This window comes from Theropithecus gelada, chromosome 1 (assembly GCF_003255815.1).
Source record: "Theropithecus gelada isolate Dixy chromosome 1, Tgel_1.0, whole genome shotgun sequence".
NCBI lineage: Eukaryota > Metazoa > Chordata > Mammalia > Primates > Cercopithecidae > Theropithecus > Theropithecus gelada.
The window spans coordinates 106,460,083-106,484,722 of NC_037668.1; the positions used below are offsets into that span (position 1 = coordinate 106,460,083).

At 37.3% G+C, this 24,640-nt stretch overlaps 1 protein-coding gene across 1 annotated transcript in view; it reads left to right on the forward strand.

The window, feature by feature from the left end:
• The first annotated feature begins 4,093 nt into the window (after positions 1-4,093).
• The window catches only part of PTGFR (prostaglandin F receptor), a 47,044-nt gene continuing 26,497 nt past the window's right edge, over positions 4,094-24,640 (forward strand). The window contains exons 1-2 of the mRNA XM_025402884.1: positions 4,094-4,356; positions 5,777-6,646. Of these exons, the coding sequence (XP_025258669.1) occupies positions 5,849-6,646 (798 nt within the window). The 5' untranslated portion in view covers positions 4,094-4,356; positions 5,777-5,848. The remainder of the gene's footprint in view (positions 4,357-5,776; positions 6,647-24,640) is intronic.

The following is a 24,640-nucleotide window of genomic DNA, read 5'->3' on the forward strand; positions in this document are numbered from 1 at the left end:
AAAAAAAAAAAAAAAAAAAAAAAAAAGAAACTGCATCACCTAGTGTGCAAAATAACCAGCTAGCATCATGATGACAGGATCAAATTCACAATAATAATACTAACCTTAAATGTAAATGGGCTAAATGCCCCAGTTAGAAGACACAGATAGGCAAATTGGATAAAAAGTCAAGACCCATCAGTGTGCTGTTTTCAGGAGACCCATCTCATGTGCAAAGACATAGGCTCATAGAAACATAGGCTCAAAATAAAGGGATGGAGGAAAATTTGTCAAGCAAATAGAAATCCAAAAAAAGCAGAGGTTGCAATTCTAGTGTCTGAAAAAACAGACTTTAAGCCAACAAAGATCAAAAAAGACAAGAAAGACATTATATAAAAGTAAAGTGAACAATGCAACAAGAGGAGCTAACTATTCTAAATACATAGGCACCCAATGCAAGAACACCCAGATTCATAAAACAAGTTCTTAGAGACCTACAAAGACTTAGACTGTGATGCAATAATAGTAGGAGACTTTAATATCCCACCTTGAACTCAGCTCTGAACCAAGTGGACCTAATAGATATCTACAGAACTTTCCACCCCAAATCAATAGCATATACATTCTTCTCAGTGCCACATGGCACTTATTCTAAAATCAACCACATAATTGGTAGTAAAACACTCCTCAGCAAATGCAAAAGAACTGAAATAATAACAAACAGTCTCTCAGACTACAGTGCGATCAAATTCGAACTCAGGATTAAGAAACTCACTCAAAACCACACAATTACATGGAAATGGAGCAACCTTCTCCTGAATGACTCCTGGGTAAATAATGAAATTAAGGGAGAAATCAAGAAGTTCTTTGAAACTAATTAAAACAAAGAGAAAATGTACCAGAATTTCTGGGACACAGCCAAAGCAGTGTTAAGATGGAAATTTGTAGCACTAAATGCCCACATCAGAAAGCTAGAAAGATCTCAAATTAACACCCTGACATCACAATTTAAAAAAGCTAGAGAGGCAAGAGCAAACTAATTAAAAAAGCTAGGACAAGACAAGAAACAACTAAGATCAGAGCAGAATTGAAGTAGATAGAGACAGAAAGAAGCTCCAAAAAATCAATGAATCCTGGAGCTGTTTTTTTTGAAAAAGTTAACAAAATACATAGATCACTAGCTAGACTAATAAAGAAGAAAAAGGAGAAAAATCAAATAGACACTGTAAAAAATGATAAAGGGAATATCACCAGTGACCCCACAGAAATACAAACTACCATCAGAGAATACTATAATCACCTCTATGCAAATAAAATAGAAAGTCTAGAAGAAATAGACAAATTTCTGGTTAGACAGTAGGTGCCGCCCATGGAGGGTGAACAAAAGCAGAGTGGGGCCTTGTCTCACCAGAGAAGCACAAGGGCTAATATCCAGAACCTACAAAGAACCCCAACAAATTTACAAGAAAAAAACAACCCCATCAAAAAGTGGGCGAAGGATATGAACAGACACTTCTCAAAAGAAGATATGTATGCAGCCAACACACACATGAAAAAATGCTCATCATCACTCGCCATCAGAGAAATGCAAATCAAAACCACAATGAGATACCATCTCACACCAGCTAGAATGGCAATCATTAAAAAGTCAAGAAACAACAGGTGCTGGAGAGGATGTGGAGAAATAGGAACACTTTTACACTGTTGGTGAGACTGTAAACTAGTTCAACCACTGTGGAAGACAGTGTGGTGATTCCTCAAGGATCTAGAACTAGAAATACCATTTGACCCAACAATCCCATTACTGGGTATATACCCAAAGGATTATAAATCATGCTGCTATAAAGACACATGCACAAGTATGTTTATTGAAGCACTATTCACAATAGCAAAGACTTGGAACCAACCCAAATGTCCATCAGTGACAGAATGGATTAAGAAAATGTGGCACATATACACCATGGAATACTGTGCAGCCATAACAAAGGATGAGTTCATGTCCTTTGCAGGGACATGGATGAAGCTGGAAACCATCATTCTCAGCAAACTAACACAAGAACAGAAAACCAAACACCGCATGTTCTCACTCATAAGTGGGAGTTGAACAATATGAACACATGGACACAGGGGAGTGGAACACCACACATCAGGGCCTGTTGGGGCGTGGGAAGCTTGGGAATGGATAGCTTTAGGAGAAATACCTAATGTAGATGACAGGTTGACCACCATGGCACAAGTATACCTATCTAACAAACCTGCATGTTCTGCATATGTACCTCAGAACTTAAATAATAATAATAATAATAAAAGTAAAATAAAATATTAATGGCCTTCAAAGAAAAAAAAAGGCAAGAAACAATAGATACTGGCTAGGCTGTGGTGAAATAGGAATGCTTTTACGCTGTTGGTGGGAATGTAAATTAGTTCAATCATTATGGAAGACAGTATGGTGATTCCTCAAGGATCTAGAACCAGAAATAACATTTGATCCAGCAATCTCATTACTGGGTATATACCCAAAGGATTACAATCCATTCTACTATGAAAACACATGCACATGTATGTTTACTGCAGCACTATTTACAATAGCAAAGTCACAGAACCAACCCAAATGCCCATCAATGATAGACTGAATAAAGAAAATGTGGTACATATACGCCATGGAATACTATACAGCCATAAAAAGGAATGAGATCATGTCCTTTGCAGGGACATGGATGAACTTGGAAGCTACCCTCAGCAAACTAGCACAGGAACAGAAAACCAAACACCTCATGTTTTCACTTATAAATGAGAGTTGAGCAATGAGAACACATGGACACAGGGAGGGGAACAACATGCACCAGGGCCTGTTAGTGGGTGGGGGGCAGGCGCAGGGAACTTAGAGGACAGGTCAATAGGTGCAAAAATTACATGTTTTTTAAAAAAGAAAAAAATTATATATGCACTCACATATTTTAAAAAAGGAAAGAATAGTACTCTGTGTTATATTTTCAGTGTAGCTTGTCACATAATTGTTCCTTGGATACTGGCCATTCATGTATAATATTTCTCTAGTAACCAGGTTATCTAACCAAAATGTTTAATTCCCTCACCATAATTGAGTAACAGTTTAGTTTACAAGTTATGATCGTATCATTTTTTAAAATTTCAATATCTACCACAGGGGAAACCTGCAATCATTCTTTTCTACAGTTAATGGCTAATTTATTTTATCCCACTTTTTCATTTTTTGATCCCTTCCAATTTCCAGGAATTTAGGGGTTCCTTCTGATTTTAGAATGGAGAAACAGAGTTCATTTCCATGTGGTACTGATTTTTCACATAGGTAGTAGCAACATTTTACTACAATAAAAAGAGCAAAAGTCAGCAATAGATTCACATAAGTGTTTAGCTAGAAAAATGAGACACAGCTAATGGGTATGTGTCGAAGCAATATTAGATAAAAGCAATTACAGAATAAAATGGTTCAAATCATAATTCCTAATGAAAAAATAGATTACTTCATCATAAATGTATCTCCACGAAATTTATTAGATGCACATCTCTTGGAGTATACATATCACTATAAATTCTCTCTCCAGTGGACTTCTAAAATCACTGAAATGTTACTAATCCCTTATCTGCCGGTGTTGTTCAAGAAGGCATCTCACCCCTTTTCCTTTTCACATTCCTTAAAAAGCTGGAAACAGTCCCAGTCCTCTGTGTGACAGTGAACCCTAAGGCTGCGAGTGTTTTCATTTACGGGGCTTGAATACCTGTTTTTAACTCCCTAGAGATAGTTGCCACAAAATTCTCCCTCAAACACACAACCTCTTTCTACCTGGTTTCTTTATGCGTTTCGAGCTGGACTTGGAATGAATTGTCTGCAAGCCACCATCTGACAGCCTAACACACCATCTTAGGGTTTCCTCGGCTCTCCAGACTGCTGTCTTGCATCCTCAGAGATGGCTTGGGGATAAAAAGGAGTTTAAAACAAAACTTTCTTTAGCTGGTCCAGCGGCTAAGGGCAGCTCTGATGCATCCAAGCACGGTGCCCCCTTCTTTCCCAGTTCTGCTCTGTGCCCATGGAAAAGGGGGCGGAGGCGAGAGAGAAGACGAAGAGGCGGAGGTCACTCGCGCGCCCCATCCCTCCCAGGCTGCCAGCGCAGCTAGGTACAGAGGGATCCCAGGAGTGGAGCGCGCCCGGCAGGTTCCACGCTAAGGGAACGAGTGCCCGGAGGGGACGAGCTGCAGGACCACAGCCGGCGCCCGAGCAGGAACTCCGCGCTGGGCTCGGTGGAACTTGAGGTGGCGGCGGCCCAGGGCGCCATGGCTCACCGAGCGGCTCGGTCTTCTCCTCTGCAGAGAGCCCGGTTGGCGGCCTGGGATGACAAGGTACCACCCCTCCAGAGGCTGATCCCAACGCATGGGCCTCCGTATGCTATCCAGACCCAGGTTTAACCAACTCACCCCCTGGGACACCCGGCCGCAGCTTCTGCCAGCTGCGCCTGACACTGAGTTTGGACCAGATTCCCCAAGCTAGGGAGACGCGTAGAAAAAGAAGGGTACTCGGGCTAACCCATCCCCATTCTGAGCTGCTCGGGTGGGGACCGGGTAGAAAGGGTCTCAGAAGAGGGAAATCGGCAGAGATCCCGCTTCTTGCCGCTGCAGGGTTCCCTGCGGGCGGCACTTCGAGTTTGTCAGCCGGGGACCTTCTCACGCCCCGTGCCGGGATGAGGGAGAAAACAGCCCTTTGGCGTTTGAGTAATTGCAGAAAGTTTCAGCGAGTTTGTCAGTTTGGAGAGGATGTTGTGAGACCAGGCCAAAGGGCGGTGGGGGTAGTAACGGGCGAAAGTCGAACTGTGCGTAAGACCTGGAGGAGGTGACCGTCCTGGGGGCAGCCTAGGCAGTCCCACTCCGGCTGGGCGCAGGAAAGGCTGGTTCCGGAATTCCCAGCCTCCGGGAAAGCTAGCTGCTCGGGAAACGCCAATTGAATTAGCTCGGAGCAGAGTGGCTGTGGCCTTCTGTATCCAGTGTCTGTGACTCAGGCTTCAGCCCCCTAGGGGAAAGAGTGACAAATAAATACTTCGCCTTGGATGTTGCTACTTTGAAGCTGTAATTGGACAGTATCTTGGCGGAGGTGCACAGTGAGCGTGGCCCGCCCCCTTCCCTATGGCGAATCAGAATTTCTGCACAGGGGCAGCTAGACCAGAAAACCTTCCTAGAGACTCACCACTCTGCTTTTCATGGGTTCAACGTGTGTGTGGTTTGCTATTCTTTGATTTAGGCTTAGGAACATATTCAGAAAATCTGCATTTAACATCAATGAACTTGCTAGTCTCCTTCCAAAGTTTGGAGATTGTTATGTCTGCCTGACAAGGAGGTCATTCAACTGAGGCATAATCTGCAGTTTGGGGACAAAGGTTTTTTTTGTTTTGTTTTGTTTTGTTTTGTTTTTAAATAGACTTATGATTTTAAAAACCTTATTGGGTTTAAATCTAATCTTGGTAGCAATTTTGTAAAACCTGAAAATTATAAGGTGTCAGTGATGTGTCAGGGGGACATACAGGAGGAGGTGCTCATTTGCAGAGGGGCCACAGAAGTTAACCAAGGGGTCTCAATTTCGACAGTTTCTTCACCTTGAAAATGAAATGTGGAACCGCAGGCAGATATGAGCTGCTTTCAGTATGATGCAACCTTGCTTGTGATAGGCCAGATAAAACCTACCCCACCACGGGGTGCTGGGGCACGTCAGTCATAAACGTCAGATGAGCAGTAATGCGTTGTTCATAATTCCTCTCTCTTTTACCTACAGATGTCTGGACTGCAAGCTTGCACAGTTTTGAGAGGGAGATGACTTGAGTGGTTGACTTTTATCTCCACAACAATGTCCATGAACAATTCTAAACAGCCAGTCTCTCCTGCAGCTGGGCTTCTTTCAAACACAACCTGCCAGACGGAAAATCGGCTTTCCGTATTTTTTTCAGTAATCTTCATGACAGTGGGAATCTTGTCAAACAGCCTTGCCATTGCCATTCTCATGAAGGCATATCAGAGATTTAGACAGAAGTCCAAGGCATCGTTTCTGCTTTTGGCTAGTGGCCTGGTAATCACGGACTTCTTTGGCCATCTCATCAATGGAGCAATAGCAGTATTTGTATATGCTTCTGATAAAGACTGGATCCGCTTTGACCAATCAAATGTCCTTTGCAGCATTTTTGGTATCTGCATGGTGTTTTCCGGTCTGTGCCCACTTCTTCTAGGCAGTGTGATGGCCATTGAGCGGTGTATTGGAGTCACAAAACCAATATTTCATTCTACGAAAATTACATCCAAACATGTGAAAATGATGTTAAGTGGTGTGTGCTTGTTTGCTGTTTTTATAGCTTTGCTGCCCATCCTTGGACATCGAGACTATAAAATTCAGGCGTCGAGGACCTGGTGTTTCTACAACACAGAAGACATCAAAGACTGGGAAGATAGATTTTATCTTCTACTGTTTTCTTTTCTGGGGCTCTTAGCCCTTGGTGTTTCATTGTTGTGCAATGCAATCACAGGAATTACACTTTTAAGAGTTAAATTTAAAAGTCAGCAGCACAGACAAGGCAGATCTCATCATTTGGAAATGGTGATCCAGCTCCTGGCAATAATGTGTGTCTCCTGTATTTGTTGGAGTCCATTTCTGGTAAGAGCCTGAAATTTTGACCTCTGCTTTCTTGTGTTAATCCATATTCAATTCAAGGTTATCTTTTTCAAAGTTGTTAGTCCGGAAGTTCGGTCTTTTAAATGCTGAGAATGACCCCTACTCAAAATTTATTTCAGCACTCAGCTCTGGCATAGAATTACATGGGATATGACACATATGGTTATTTTCCCACAAGCCCTGAAGTGAAAGAAATGTATTGCTAAACAATTCTAACCATAGTGTTAGCTGCTTCAAAGCAGTGTAGTTCTAACAGAAGTTACATATTTTTAATATACTGAATATGATTATTTCTAAAATGTGAACAAAATGACCAACTATAAAACAACATTTGAACAGATTGCAGTAAGTCTTGATAGAAAATTACATGGACTTTTAACTTGTAAACAGGGCATATTAGCTACTGGGTTCTCCTAAGCATGTAATGACCAGAACTGCAAAGGGTGGTGCTGAATTGAGATAGCTGGATAGTTCAGGTGCACTGCATGGATAGTTCAAGTGAAGAAATCAGTAGTTCACTAACACAGGGACAATGCCATTAGTCCAGGGAGTGGTACGTTTGGCAGGAAGGCCAGAGATTCCTCCCTTATTGTTTCATTCATTTAACATTTTAATTTAACCAGCATCTATATGTGATAGCTTAATAGTTTAATTTGGAAATGAAAGTTAAAGTGAAGCTATTAGAAACAAACATAAATCATGTCATTTTCCAGATAGAAGACAAAAATCATATTTATCATAGATAAGTAAGACCTTAACTCTTTCTAACATTTTGCTTTATAATGTAAGAAGTGACAACATGCCATGAAAGAAAACAAAAACAAAACCCTCTGTAGCGAGCAAGTGAGGCAAAGATTTTCTTTTTTCCCTCGTCTCTAACAATGGGGAAGCGGGAGGGCATCCAGAGATAGCAATACAGGTGGGGTGGAAGTGAGGCAAAGGTAGAGGTAAGACAAAGGTAGTGGTTGTATCTTACCCAGTAGAATGAAGGTGCTTGTTACTAATGCAGTTTTCCAAGGCTCCAAACAGGCTGATTTCCCAAGAATTGATGCTAGTGCAATTTTTTTTTTTCTTTTTTGAGACAGAGTCTTGCTGTGTCACCCAGACTGGAGTGCAGTGATGTGATTTTGGCTCACTGCAATGTCCCCCTCCTGGGTTCAAGCAATTCTCCTGCCTCAACCTCCTGAGTAGCTGGGATTACAGGCGTGCGCCACCACACTCGGCTAATTTTTGTATTTTTAGTAGAGATGGGGTTTCACCATGTTGGTCAGGCTAGTCTCAAACGCCTGACCTCGTGATCCACCTGCCTCAGCCTCCCAAAGTGCTGGGATTACAGCCGTGAGCCACCGTGCCCAGCCCACTAGTACAGTTTTAATTAATGATCCAGATGATTTTGATACACATAAAAGTTTGTGATAGCTGCTACTGCAGACAGATTCTATGACAGAGTTGAGTTTATTTTACAAAGGGAGTTCTACTTTTCTAATATTTAAAAAATTTCAATTCATGTTATTGCCTCACAACCTGAATTTGGCTTCTTGAATTGTTAAGTCATTTAAATATTTTTTGTGTTGTTCCTGAGTTGGCCAGGTCATAAGAGCTTGCCCAACGGGAGAGTGGGTCTATCAATGGCAAGTCAACCTTTGGAGACCTGCTTATTGTCAATTGACAATTACTTGGGTGAACCCAGTAAGAATCTGATCTGTGATTAGAGTATAGTTGTGTGAATTGAATAACAGAAACCATTTCTAACAACACTGGAACCACTTCATTGTTTATTTTTGAGGAGGTTAATGTATGTCACGTGACTAAAGAAATTTCCTGAGTATAATGCTTTTTTAGTTTTCTGTAGTTAAGCTTTGAAGTAAAGTAGCTTTTAAAACTAAAAAATGAGTCTGAATGAGTTGAAATGAATTTGGGGGTGGTGAAAGAAACACAAAGAAAGTGAGAAAAGAAGTGGCTAAAAATGTTTAAATAAACTTTTACAATGAAGGTTGTGTCTCTGGAGAATACCTCAGAACAGTGAAATAGTGAAGCATTAATAAATGAGAGACATAATCTGGACAACTGAGGTAATCACTTGTATTTTGTTTTTTGTTTATTCTGAGGCAACTTAAAAATTCTGTTTAGTTACTGGATTTCGACTTTGAGGAATAGGAGTCATAGACTTACTCCTGCAAGACTATGGAAGGAAGCAACATTTCAGACTCTTGGCATGGATGTTTTCCCCTAATTTATCCATTCCTGGATTTTTGGTTTGGTTTGGAATATATATCACAATGTAATTCATATTTTGAACATATTTCCTAGTGGAAATAAAGTTTCATTTTTTACAGAACATTTTCTGAGGTCCACTTTCTCTTTAACTATGAATTACTGATATATCTATGTCACAACGTATGAATGCTTTTGGCATGAAAATTATTTCTGTGTTAGGTGGGTAGTAGATACACCACAGGTATTACTTAATGGGCTGATATTTTGAGTTATTTTAAGCATTCTTGGCTTCCTGGCTTCTTTTGTGGGGATTTGCGTCTTCATGAAAATTTCTGACTAAAAGATTTCATCAGAACTTTGGTGTTCTGGACACAAGTGCCTTGGGGATTAAGTTAAGGTCCTCAGACAGGTATAAATAACCTTATAAAAATACAGGCTTGAGAATCTCAAAATAACATCCAGTACTAATACTTCAGTTGAAAATTTTCTCTTTTTCTGTCTCACACATCTAGGAGGATTTTAATAGATATTAATTACTGAGCCATCATTTTCCTGTCCATCTTGTATTTTAAAAGCTTCTGATTTTTAAAAATACCTCTGAAACCAAGCTTCTGGATTCCCACAGATGCACTGTAATAGTGACAGCTTCCAGGTCAATGCCCCATTTCATACCATGTGCCTTTTCTCTCTGATTAAGTGTGAATTGTTGGATTTTGAATGAAAATCTGAATGATTTTTTCAGATTTTGAATGAAATGAAAATCTGAATGAAAATCTGCACACACTCTTTGATCAGTGTTCACAGTCATTTTCAAGTCTCAAGCTGGAACAAAGGTAGAGGTACATACACTAAAAGGAGGAAAGGAGTAAGGTGGAGATGATGGTGTTTGTGCTTGACAGGAACTACTGCATCAAAACTTATCAATAGTGGCATAATTTCTAAAATCATTGAAATTTATAAATTGAAATTTATATTTAAGTTAGTGTCAAAGGTGATACTTTATGAATTTGTTGAGTTTTAATCAATACAAAGGTAAAATGATCATAATGTTTGAATTCTCTCTCATGTTAATAGACTATTTTACTTTTTTGAGTAGTTTTGGGTCTACAGAAAATGAGTAGAAAGTAGAGAGAATTTACAAATACTCCCTTCCCCTTCTCCCACCCATCATCTTTATTATTAACATCTTGCTTTGGTGTGGCATATTCGTTACAATCGATGAGTCAACACTGCTATATTATTATTAACTAAAGTTTGTAGTTTACATTAGGGCTATCTCTTTGTGTTGTACATTCTACGGGTTTTGAAAATCTAGAATGACATGTGTCCACCATTACAGTATCATGCAGAATAGTTTCCTTACCCTAAAAATGCCCTGTGGCATTATAATGTGTTTTTATTTTTCCAAAAGGGGAAAATGTGCTTTCCTCCTCCTAGTAATTGAAATGTAGAAATGTAGTACAAACATAACATTTATTTAAAATATAACTTGTCATTTACTTAAATTTTCACAATATCTGGGTTTTGTAGTTTTTAAACACAGTTAATTCATTCACTTTCATTTAATTATAATGCTAACCAAAAAATACAGGAAACTACAACCGATGCTTATTATCTTACAGTTCCATTTAGCAACAAGTTAATTCTAAACATCTTTGAAAGTGAAACAGCAATTATAAAATTGTCTCGTGTTCTTCCTAGATGAATCACTTTTCCTTAATAAATAAATCTTGAACACATTCTCCTGATGTCTCTATTGTGAAGGGGAAAAAAGAGATTTACCAGCACTTTTGAGAAACATTTTCTCAATATTGTTTTGTTTCTACTTTTATATGGGTAATGATTCTTTGTAATGCTCTACTTCTAGAATATGCAACCCTAAAAGGAATTAATTATTAGTGCTATGTGTAGTTCACCTATTTGGCAGAGCAACAAATACTTGTTGACTGGTTGACTGTAACTTAAGTAGTATGAATGTCAAAAGATTGGAAATGATTGACCAGTATATGGATTCTGAGTTTTGTAGGTTAACAACCAAGCAAACTCTGAAACCAAATGGTAATTTTAATCTGTTCCCTAATCACCAACGGTAGACCTGGGACTCTATTAAACTTCAGCTGTCTTTTACTGGAAGGCCATATGTTTGTTTTACCTTCTCTTCAGGGATACAGAATAATTTTGAATGGGAAAGAGAAATATAAAGTACATGAAGAGCAAAGTGATTTCTTATGTAGCTGAGTTTACCCAAGAAATGTGTTCTCTTGCAAATGTAGAGTTGGAGCTTGATTTTCCTAAGATTACTCTTATGCTAATATTTCTAGTCAACATAGTTAAACATTGTTTGGTCACTAAGGTGTTTGTCAGATATAGATCAAAGAACAGGGTGGCTAATTGAACTTTGCCTGAAATTACTAAAGGTATTGACTTCATAATGACCAGGTCTTAAAGGGCTAATGACAAATGATGGAGTAGCATGACACATTTTGACTATTAGTCAAGAATATTTTCTTTGAAAGGCTGACCCCCATCATCATATTTAAGAATGGTGTAATGGAAATCTATGTATGTGTCTTGAGCACTTGCCTCAATACCCAAAGGATGGTGAGTGGATGTACGTTTATATGTTTTAAGTGAAGAGATAATGTGGAAAATTGCACATGTACAATATAAATGTGTACATGTGTATATGTAGTGTGTATATTGCTTATGTATTTAGGTACATACATAAAAGTGTAGATGTGTACATACATACCTGTGTGTGTATGTATATATACAAATACACACATAAATGTTAAATTACTTCCCAAATTTAAAAAATTAACCAATTGCCATTGGATCAAATAAGAGAGATTCTAGTGGGTGGCATAGCTATCAGATACTGTGTTCACTACTTGGGTGATATTAGAAGCCTAAACCTCAGTATTGTGCAATATACACATGCAACAAACCTGTACAGGTATCCCCTGACTCTAAAAACAAACAAACAAACAAACAAAATGGACTGTTCTATAGTCTTATATTAGATCTTGGAATGTAGGTCTTTCAGGTTTAACCTTGGATTTCTGCTGATTTCAGAGGCAATATTTTCATAAATCGTTTTAGCTAGTTTTCTTTGTGAAGAGGGAGTGTCCCTCTGTTTGGAACGTGGAAGCAGCAGTGAAGTTGTCTGGATACAGGACTGATGACACCTGGGTTCTACTCCTGCGAAGTTTGTAACTTAGACCTAAATGACTCAAAATTCGTATCTAGCAGAAAAGACATATTTTAGAGATATGTTAATGTACTTTAATCATTGGAATTCAGATGGCTTTCTCACATTGGGGAAAGCATGAAGTAAGTGCCATGGGGTGAATGACCAACCATAGCTAGCAGAGGAGCTGTTCTGGGAGATCAGGGAGCACGTTCCTGTCCCTGAGCCTTGGTGTTCTCCTGCCTGGAACACTCTCCTCTTGACATCCATGTGACTCTCTCCCTCTTTCTTCTCTGTTTTCTCAAATATTCCCTCCTCTAGCCAGGCTATCTTAAAAAGTTCCTGTTCTCTTTTCCTGTCTTCCTTTCCTCTGCTTTATCTCCCTCATAGGACCTAGCAGGATGTGATAACATAATACACATTTCTCTGTTTATCTGGTTGTTGCTGGGCTTTTGCCCCTAGCACACAAGCTCCTGAGGGAAGGGCCTTGCTGATTGTTCTGTGTTCAGCTCCTAGACCAGTGCCTGGCATATAGTTGGGGTCAGTAAGGGTCTGTTAAATGAATCCTACGTAAAGGAGGGCCCAGTTGTTGACTACACTCATTTCCACTTTGGATTAGCTCTGCTGAGGAGGTCAGGACCTGGTTGATAGGCCCTGGGAATACTTCTAGTACTTCGAATTGTGATTTGAGCTGGAGAGGTCTGAGAGGGAGAAATTCTGTGTTCAGGAGTTCCCTAAGAATGTAAGTTGGAAGTAGTGTCCTGGAGAATCTTGGACTTTCTGAAGTTTGAGTCCAGAATAAGAATTTAGGAATTGTGTCAGCTTCTAGAGGAATTTCATGGATATACTAGGCTTGGTATTTTATTTTATGATATTACAATGATTTATTTATGTGTTTTCTCTGTTATTCCAAATGGTGCTGGGTGGCTTTACTCTACCTTATTAGTTTATGTTTTAATTTCAAATATAATGAGCCATTAATCAATGTTTGTTGAATGAATAAGATAATGAATCAAGTATTGAATGGGAAGTATCAAAGGCAAAGGAAAATATTAGGTAATAGAAATTTGGATTATTTTCACCCCAGAGTCTTTAACACTGTTATTTTCTCTACAGCCACACATTTTTTTCATAATGTATTTTTTTATTAGTATTTTATCTCTGAGAGAATCATGTCAGGGGACAAGAGGAGAACTTACTTTGAATAAAGACCTCCAGATATTGCATGTGCCTTGCCATAAAATGAAAGCTCTGTGGTAAATGTGGAAATTTGAAATGGGCTTGCTTACATCATGTCTTTACCAGCTGATTAAGTGAATGTATGTGCCTTAATTTGTACTGTTATCAGACTAAAAGATTAGGTAGGTTTTATATTCACAGCGGATTAATTCTCAAAAAATTCTGACAGACCTTTTTAGCGGACACTGTGGTACTCCTCCCTGATCTTCCTTTTCTCAAGGAAATTTCCTTTAGCTGAAAGTGGCTGCTTTGTCCAAGATTGTGTCCCTATCTCTTGGGGTCAGTCTATGTGCAGTGACTGGTGGATGTGGGGATACAGGGAACTTGTTCCTTTGCCTTGTTGGGATATTTCTGAAGGTCCTTTCATGTTTCAGGACTTGCTGAGGCATCTGCTGAGGAGTTTCCTTGCAAGTGCATTGCAGCTCCTCTCCTGCCCAATCCTGCTTCCTTCCCCACTTCACTCTTCCCCTGGGAAGCTTCCTGCATGCAGATCTCTGCCCCGAAGTCTATTGCCTCCACAGTCTACCTTAGGACAACTTTTCAGAAATCTATTTGTGTTCATGTACTATCTGCATATAAAGTGCATTACACATTGATTTACAGTATTATTTGATAAATATATGAGCTATGTATAGGCTATGTATATGGAATTGAGCTCATTTAAGTATAAAACTATCTCCCTCCATAAAAGTGTATAGTGTAAAATTGGCAAATGTCAGTCCAGTTTTAAAAGACATTGCCAGGATGAGAATCTACACAAGAATTTGTTGCTTTGGATGAGCACAGTGATCTGGAATACTTTGTTATTTTAAATTTACTTACTCTTGGAAAAACATGACCTTTTTTTTTTTTTAAGAAGAAAGACTTATAAAAATGCCCAAAGATATCATAGACATCGAGACGACACTTACAAAACATTACTTGAATGACTTAAGTGTAAACGAATAAGAAATGTGTATTAAATTTATACCCTCATGGATATAAAAATCTTCTGGCTTAAAGGGTTTTGGGCTTTTTATTAAGCTCCAAAACATTTGAAGAACAATTCAAGATGTTGATGTGTCCCAAAGCTCTTTGGGTTGCCAGTTTTAGCTTTATTTGCTTAAGACTTATCTTTATAGGAAGTATATAAAATGCATTCCGTTTGTTTTGGAAGGCATGTATAGCCACCCCAATTTTACCTGATACATCAGTGTCATTTATCTGTACTCAGAGAGGACTTCATCCAATAGGATAAATTTGTCTTGTGATACTTGTATCAGAGCTTGTGTAAACCTGTCTCCTGTCTGTCCTCTTTTCTGGGTGTAATACAGCTAATGCCATAGAAGAGTGAATATAGTTGTGGTTTTACATAAGTAGGGAGGTGTTTTTTCTCACTCCTCCTCAGCTATTGTATCCCAAATGAAATTCAGACTGTGGAATGCTGAAATGGAGTGTGGCTGTGGTGTGATGGTGAAGGAGACAGAGACAATTGGATTACGTAAAATGAATTATTTTAGGTTTTTGTGCATAGTCCCAAATCAAGGCTTCCTTTGAGAACAGTGTAGTTATTCAGAGTACAGGCGGGGAACATGAATCTCAGCCTCACCACTCCTTAGCTATGACCTTAGAGTTACTCTAAGACAATTGTGCCTATCTGTGATTAAAATCATAGTATACTCAGATGTACTGTCAGATTAAGTAACTTGACTTCCCTAAAATCTCATCACAGAGTGATTGGTGCATAGTAAATATACAAGAAAATCCATAAATACTCAAAAAGTTTATTGGTATTAATGCTGCCCACCATCTCAATGAAAAATAATCATCTGTGTTAGTTCAGATGTTTTCCATTTTCTCTTCCATTAAGAAAGATTGGTTGCAGTAGAAAGGAAGAGAGGAAGAAGCTCATAGCTTCAGAAAACTTGAATGTTTCCACTCCAAGTTTCAAATTATAGGTCCTTATTTCACTATCTCATCAGAAGTGAAGATTTTGCCTGCTAACCTCCTAAATATTCTAATAATTTGTAAGATATTAATTATTAGATCAGAGTTGTGAGTGGTACCAGGGAGTAAAGGATACAGATCTTTCCTCAAGGAACTTATAATTTAGTTGAAGCAAAAGATGTAAGATATTGGCCTTTGAAGAAGCAATATAGTGTAGTGGTTTAAGAATCTGGGTTCAAGTCCTGTTTCTTTCACTTCCTGACCATGTGACTGTAGCCACTCTGTGCCTCTGTTTCCTCATAATTAAGTAGTAATAAAGCAAAGTAAAATAAGTAAAATAAACTGAAATAAGTAGTAATAGTACCCACTTTATAGGGTGGTTGTGAGAATTAAATAAATTAATGTATGTAAAGCACTTAAAATAGTGTTTGACATATAACAAGTACCATATGCTTCAGTTACTATACTATTCTCATTGTTGTTTCTGTTACTATTAAATAATAATTTTGCCTGCTAATCATTTTGTCAATGAGATGATCAAAGGCACTTTAAAATTATTTATTAAATGAATAATGAGACTTATAAAAGGGATTTGTCACTTCTAATTTGATGATCCATAAGTTATTATTTGTTTATTGATCTGACAAATATTTATTGGGCATCTAACATGTATCAGGCACTGTTCTAGATTCTAGAATAACAATCTCTGTAATTTAACTGTTCATAATGTCTATGGCCTTAAACAATTGTACTTATAAGATAAAAAGAGAAGAGATATGCAGGAAATTGAAATATAACGATTCTGTCTTTTGTTACAACAGAATAGCAGGTATTTTATTATGAATGTTTGTGGATGGGATTATTTGTGACAACTTATGAAAAGGAAAAAATTTCTCTGGGCTATCATTTACAAAGAAAAATTACTGGAAATAAATGTAATTGAAAGTCAGTTAATGTAAGCTATAAGAACCAACGAGAAAATAATGCATATAATTCCCGGAGATACAGAAGTGTGAAAATGAGAAGAGAAACTCTTTAGTATTTGGGCCAGGCTTTAACAGGATTAGAATACAGCAGGTTATAATAAGTTAATATTAAAAGAAAAATTTTTCAAGTAATAAAATATGCGTAGTAGAAAAATTAAGTTAGATAATACAAATTTAATAATTCAAATTAGTATTTTGTACTATCTTTTGATAAGGAGAGTGACTCAGGATATAGAAGAGAAATAAATTTTGGGTGAAATGAAGCATTACAAAAGCTTCTAACACTTTCTAAGAATCCAAGGAAGTTTTAGAAATAAAGAAAAACAATTAAATCATTATATTGCTGTGAACATGAGTAATAGGAAGAAAATCAAAAAGTTCATTTATGCTTTCATTTACTCATGAATAATTTACTCATTGATTTACTCTTTCAGCAGACTTTGCTGAGGAAATGGATGAGTGTCTCTCCAGGTGGAGGGTAAAGGATAGAGACAGAGACATGACCTGGGAAAATATTCCTGAGACAAATTCTAAGACTCATGCTTTCTGTCTCCTTCATTTTGTCTGTGACCTTGCATTCTCTTCTCCAAACTCCACATGCATCCTCTGCCTACTTTTTCCACTTTTACTATGGGGTAAACATAGCTATTTGTATTTTTCTGGCGTTGCTTTGTAGCAGGTCAGGGAGGTAATGTCTTAGTAATACTGAAGGAACCTCTGATCACAAAGGTGAATTAGTAAGTACTAAATACACAGCAAGAACATTGTTGTAGCAGCAGTGGCAGCAATATTTGTTGTTATTGTTATTATATCACCCTTTATTTTGCTTCTTGCATTTATGACCGTGGCTGTGGACCAGAAAATCGAAGGAAAAATAAAAGTCACATGAGTGAAGGAGAAACAGAATGCAAGGGTGAAAACAAGGCAATTAGGGCAGCAGAAAGCCGGTAGTGTGAGGGTGAAGAGAGGCACTCTCATGTTTCAGGAACTCTGTTGGAAAGATGAGACCTTCTTTTATTTTCACAGACATCTTCTCCTTTATTGAGGAATATTAAATTTCATGTATTATATTCCCCAAGCTATTTGAAAAAATATAATATTTTCTTTAGCTATAAAATTTCATTGTAAAAAATTATAGCAAACTACACATTAAGGTTTTAAAAAAAATCTTCCAAATCCCACTATCCAGAGATAACTACTGTTAGTATTCTGGGTACATCTATCCTTTTACCTAGCTAATGGGGAAAATATATTATTTTAATTCTTTGATTAATAGAGTAAACTTTTTTATTACAGTTGTTGGGCATTATCCCTTTTACGAATGTACAGGTATTTGTATTTTTCTAAATGATGTTCAAGAACTCTTTGGATAGCAAAGAACAGATAATTCTGATATATAAAAATACTTATGAAATAAATTGTTATAAAAGCAGTTGCTTTTCCAGGTTTATTGTTTGCCTTTTAATTCAGTATTTGAGTTTACAACAGTAGTGAATTAATAATTTCTTTTGTGGTTACTACTTTGTTTCATGTTTAAAAAATGCTTTTCTCAGGCTGAGATGATATCAGCATTTATCTCTTTTCTTCTTCTAGCAATTTTCCCCATTCATCATTTGTATTTATGTTTTAATACATTTATGACTTACTTTGGTTTGATTTGCAAGTTAATGATCTGAATTTTCTATTGAATGGTTAGCCAGTTGTCCTCAAATTATTTATTGAATGATCTTCCTGCAAACTGTTTTAAATTCCTACATTTAGTATATATAACATTCTAACATGTGCTTGGATATTTTTGGATACTTTATCTTATCCTATTGATCTTTACATACAATTAGTATTAGCTTTATGTACAATTATCATCTTTACATTTTATTTAGACTTGGGTTCAATTTATCAATTTTAATATAGAGTGTTTCTTACCTTGATCACAATCTATCTTATTATCAAAGTCACGTTTTGAATAAAACTTTTGTAATTTTCCTCATAATAGTGAGGCAAATTAGTTGTGTTAGTTTTATAACACTTTCATTCTAACTTTCTTTTTTTTTTTGAGATGGAGTTTTGCTCTTGTTGTCCAGGCTGGACTGCAGTGGCATGACCTTGGCTCACTGCAACCTCCGCTTCCCAGGTTCAAGTGATTCTCCTGCCTCAGCCTCCTGAGTAGCTGGGATTACAGGCACCCACCACCACACCTGTCTAATTTTTGTATTTTTAGTAGAGATGGGGTTTCACCACGTTGGCCAGGCTGTTCTCAAACCCCTGACCTCAGGTGATCCACTCACCTCGGCCTCCCAAACTGCTGGGATTACAGGCATCAGCCATTGCACCTGGCCTATTCTAACTTTTTAAAATTTTTTGTTTCTACTCTAAATATAATCATATTATTTTCTTTTACATATACAAGTATATAAGAAAGCAGTGATCTTGATACATTTGTTGTTTATTGTGGTAAAATTTGCATAATATAAAATTTACCATTTTAACCATTTTAAAGTGTACAATTCATTCACAACGTTGTACGGTTGTCACCACCATCTTGTACAGAACATTTTTTTTTTACCCGCAAAGAAAACCCCATATCCAACAGTAGTCACTCCCCACACCCCAAAGTCCATGGCAACCACTAATTTCTCTCCTTCTGGGTTTGTTTATTATGGTTATTTTGCATAAACAGAATCTTACAATATGTCATCTTTTGTGTCTGGCTTCTTTTGGTTAGCATAAGGTTTTCAAGGTTCATCTACATTGTAGCATGTATCAGTACATCTTTCCTTTTTGTAGCTGAGTAAATTCATTTGTATCAATATACCACATTTTGTTTATCTTTTCAGAAGTTGATGAACATTTGGGCTGTTTCCATCTTTTGGCTATTGTGAATAATAATGCCACTATGAACATTTGTGTACAAGTTTTTGAACACCTATTTACAATTCTTTTGGGTATATAACTAAGAGTGGAATTCTTGGTAATATAGTAATTCTGTTTAACTTCTTGAGAAACCACCAAACCTTTTCACAGCAGATGCACCATTTTCCATTCCTGACAGTAATGTGTGAGTGTCCCAATTATTCCACATTTTTTTTTGCCAACACTTTTTCTCTTTCTATTTTTATTTATATTTTATCATAATGGCTCTAGTGGATGTCATAGTAACTCATTGTACTTTGAGTTTCATTTTCTTAATGTTGAGCATCTTTTAATGCACTTGTTGGCTATTTGTATATATTTTTGGAAAAAATCTTTTTATTTTTGTGTGTAAAAAAGTTATATTGGTCTGTAATTTCCCTGTTTTATTTTATTCTTTTACTTTTAATATTAGAATTATTCTAGTTTTAGAAACCAGTAGGGAAATTCTTATTTTTCCAGGTACTAGAATAAGTAAAATAATTTGGATGTTAGTTGCTTTATGATTTGACATTATTTCAGCATTTTTTTTGACAGTTTTAATTTTTTTCCTAGTGATTGGTTTGTTTGATTTCAGTACAAATTTGCTACTAAATTTATACTCTCAAGGATACTGAGTATATTCTAATAAAATATAATAACATAATAAATATAATAGCATATTTGAATAAGATATAATATCTTAATATTCTAAGAATATAAAGTTCTTTTTGGCTAATTCCAGCATTTCTGTATCCTGGAGTCAGTCTCTGTTGATTCTATTTTCTTTTGAGAGCAAGTCACTGTTTCCTGTTTCTTTGTTTATTGAACATTATTGAATTGTATCTTGGGCATTGTGAATGTTATGTTAGGGAGACTCTGCATTCTGTTATATTCCTCTGAAGAGTGTTAATATTTCTGTTTTAACAGGAAATTAACCTGACCAGACTCAAACTTCAAACAGCAGCTCAAATACCAGTTATTTTATCCTTAACTAGGTTACATGGAATCTACCCTAGACATGCATGGTTCAAAGGTCAGCCCAAGATTTGGTCAGAGTTTATATATAATATTTGGGGCTTCCCCTCTCTGGCTCTTTTGTTTCCAGGAGAACTCTGTCCTCTGGTTCTTCAGGCTGGAAAGACTGTGGGTTTAGTATCAGAGTTTAGCTACTCTGCATGGCACAGACTGGGGTGTGTTTTCAGACTGGAAACTGTGGAATAGGAAACTCATCCTTTTTTCCAGAGAATAATTGATTATTCTCTAGAATTTTCCTGCTTTTGGTTATTCTCCAGGGTCTTCAGGTAGTGTGTTTGTTTTTGTTTTTGGCAGAGTTCATAGCTATTGAGTGAGGGTTGATTCCATAGGAGCTTATTTGGCCGTACTGGAATGAAACAGCACATTTAGATTTTAGATTTGAATTGTTATTTTTTAGAAAAATTCTAAAATTTCCATTTTAGAAATTTAGAAAATTCTCCCTTTTCTAAAATTATTTTTGACATTTTTGGAAGTTCCATAGGAATATAGTCTATGTCTGCTTTGCTAATCATTGTATTTGCAGAGCCTAATACAGGACATGTCACACAGTGAGTATTCAAGAAAATTTGTAAAATGTTGAATAAAATAAGTTTCCTAACCATACTATAAACAATTGAAAAATTATGTAGAATTTGACTGATATTTTGTTTTATTGGCTTTGTTATTTCTGCAATTTCTTTTTGATCATACTGTCTCCATTCTAATGTTTGGTATTTTGATTGATTTCTAGATTGCTGAAGTATAAAATTAAACTCTTAATGTAAAGAATAAGGATGAGGCGTCAAACTAGAATGTTCGAAAATGTACTTATCTTGGCCAATAGTTTTGCTGATTATTGAGTTGTTATATCAAAATTATTTTCCCTTAAAGACCTTGCTGACCTTATTCCATTTTGTTTTCTTCATTTACTTCTACAAAGAAGGAGTCTGAAACCAATTTAATTCTTTTCCTTCCTGTGTGGTTACTTATCTTTGGAATTTGTTTCAGTGTGGGAATACTTTTATTACATTTTGCTTATACTCAGGATACTTTTTTAACCTGATTTTTTTTAACCCCACAGAAATGTTCTATTTTCTTTTTTTCTGTTTGTGCTTCTGAAATACTGAAGCTTCTGAAAAACAAAGTTTTCTGCTTGTTTTTCCTTATGAAATACTTATTACAAGTATATCAGAGCTTCTTGATTTATTACTCATAATACTTATCTTTTCATGCATCATACATATATATATATTTATTCTTTTCTACAAAAATTGCCTAGACAGATTTGGTATTCCACTTTTATTGCATTCATTATATTTTGAAATTTAATAATAGTATTTTTCTTCTAGTCTGTGGCTGGAAACTTCATGGTTTTGCCGAACAGCTTCTTTTCATGAGCATTACTGTAGTCCAAAGTTACCTGAGGCACTGCTCTCTTTTGAATCATCATGCCCTTCATTAGGAGTGTGCAGCTGTCATGACCCCCTTTACTGCACCAAGTACAGCCTAGAAATGAATGTCACTGTCCCCAGAGCAAGTGCTAGTGCCCTGCTGTGTACCTCAGTGAAATTCATGTGGTTCAAACTCTCCCTTGACCTCTATCTCTGACCCACTCTCAACAGTCTGGCCTGCCTTTGCCGGCATTGGTGGGTATATGTGTTGTTTCTGAGTTGTTCAAATGGGAATTTGGGCAGGAAGAATGCAAAATGTAAAGGTAAAATTACCTTCTTAACCCAGAGGGATCATTATTACTTTAAAATGCATATTTCTCATCATATTCTGTATAAATTCTAAAGGCAAGCCTTAAAGTGGAAAATCAATGTAATATATAATTTTTGTCATTTCAGTCATTTTGGCCACAAGATACTGATATGAATGTTACAGTCAATTCTTTTTACTGAGCTGATTTTCAAAATTGAATTAGTGAGATGTTTAGGTACTTTGGTATAGTCTAAGGAATTTTAGTGCCATTCTTATTAATGGAATATAGGCCATCAAATTCGAACAGACCAAATAGAGATTTTCTTTCATTCTGTCTCATGCTTGCAGTGACTCTTGGTTGGACTCCAGAATTCTGATATTAAAAAAATTTTAACATGGAGAGTAACTTTACTACTTACCTTCTCCTGCCTGTATTCTGGTAGCTGTTTCAGTTCTACTAAATCAGAAAGGAATCAGTGGATGAAAGAGTATAGCTAAATTTCCACTATAGAAGGTAGGCCCATTCTGCCTAGTGCCAGGAATATGATGCTGACAGTGGTGGTCATCAAAACCTGTAATTGGCCTATCCCTCATCCAGACCTGTCTAGTGGTTTGGAATTGCTCAAAACCTGTGCATTCAGAAGAAACTTCTTAGAATACTTCTCCAAACTAGCATATCCTTTGTGTCTGCTTACATTAGAAATGCACCTTTTGGGGAAATGCTGGACTAGAATTGCATATAAAGAACAGTATGAGTGCTGTCTTGTTCTTTATTTCCTAGTATAAAAGCTTATTTTTAAATTGCAACAAAAAGTAGCAACTGATATCTCTGTCATTATGCTTGTATTCATTGCGGTGAAAAGATAGTTTCCGATACATCTTAATTTTTAAATGTTTCTATAATGACACTTTTTTTTTTGTTACTGAAATATAGCTTTCCTGGATAGCAGAGAAGACAGCAATCTATCTAGGAGTAATTTCCATTGTGTGCTATTGACTTTCTGTTAGTTGCCAAATTTAGATTGTCTGTATAAACTAAATGGTCATAATATAAAAGCTAGCCTGCTTATTTATATAGTTTTACATTTATGTGGGTTTCCAATTCATTGATTTAGCAAGCCATTTTATGTTTGGTAGTAAAGGTGACTGAATGACCTGTGTTACCTATATCAACACTCTGATCTTAAACACCTCCCTCAGGTATGAATTGACATTAGAATGTAACCACAGCATTGGTGCCACCTTTCTCTTGGACTTCTTGGGTTGTTTTACATGGTTGCTAAAAATTCAAACTTAAATCAGTTCAACCCATGCAAAGATTACCTGCTAAATGGTATAAAGAGATAAGCAGCAACCAATTACAAATCATGCGTCACAGTGATGCCTCTGAAAGATGTCCTGTTCATTCAGGTACTAACCCAGTAAGTCCTGAGGGATTTCTCTGCTATCCCTCTCTTCTAGAAGGCAAAAGCTCTCTTAAAGTACTGAGCATGCAGGATGAGTGCATTAGTGCATTTTTGTATGATTAGAAGGGAATTATTGAAACTGGGTAATTATGAAGAAAAGAGGTTTAATTGGGTCATGGTTCTGCAGGTTGTAGAGAAAGCATGGTGCTGGCATCTTCTCAGCTTCTGTTGAGGTCCCAGTGAGCTCTAACCCATGGCAGGAGGTGAAGTGGAAACAGGCACATCACATGGCAAGACAGAGAGAGTAAGAAAGAGGAAGGGAGGTGCACACTCTTTTAAACAACCAGATCTCATGAGAACTCAGAGTGAGATCTCATTCATTACCACAAAGAAGGCACGAAGCCATTCATGAGAGATCCACTCCCAGGATGCATTCACCTCCCGCCAGGCCCCACATCCAACACTGGAGATTACATTTCAATATGAGGTTTGGAAGGGACAAACACACAAACTATATCATTCCATCCTTGGCCCCCCAAATCTCATATCCTACTCATACTGCAAAATACAACCATCCCCTCACAGTAGTGCTCAAAAGTCTCAAGGCATTCTAGTGTCAACTCAAAAGACCCAAATTCTTGAATATCATCTGAGACTCAAGTCAGATTCCTTCCACCTATGAGCATGTGAGCGCAAGGAAAAGTTATTTACTTTCATGATACAATGGTGGTATAAGCGTTAGGTAAACATTCTCATTTCAAAAGGGGGAAATAGGTTAAAAAAAAGAGACAACAGGCCCCACACAAGTCCAAAGCCCAGGACGTCAGTCATTGAATTTTAAAGCTTAAATAGTCCTTGACTCCATGTCCCACACTCAGGGCACACTGGTGTAAGAGGTAGGCTCCCAAGGTTGAGGAAAATCCATCCCTTTGGCTTTGCAGGGTGCAGCCACCATGGCTGCTCCCATGGGTTGGAGTTGAGTGCCTGTGGCTTTTTCAGGCTTATGGTGCAAGCTGCAAGTGGCTGTACCATTCCAGGGTCTGGAGAGTGGTAGTCCCCTTCCCACAGCTCTACTAGGCAATGCCCCTTTGGGGACTTGTTATGGGGGCTTCAACCCAAAACTTTTCCTCTGCACTTCCCTAGTAGAGACTCTCTTTGGGGGCCCTCCCGTGAAGCAGCCTTCTGCCTGGGCACCCAACTTTCCCCATATATCCCCTAAAATCCGGGGGAAGTCACCAAGCCTCCTTCAGTTTTGCATTCTGTGCACCTATAGGTTTAATACCATGTGGAAAATGCCAAGACTTATGGCTCATGCCCTCAGGTGTGATGGCAGGAGATTTATCTGAGGCCCTTTGAGCCATAGCTGGAGCTGAAGCAACCTGAACATGGCGAGTAGCATTGTGAAGCT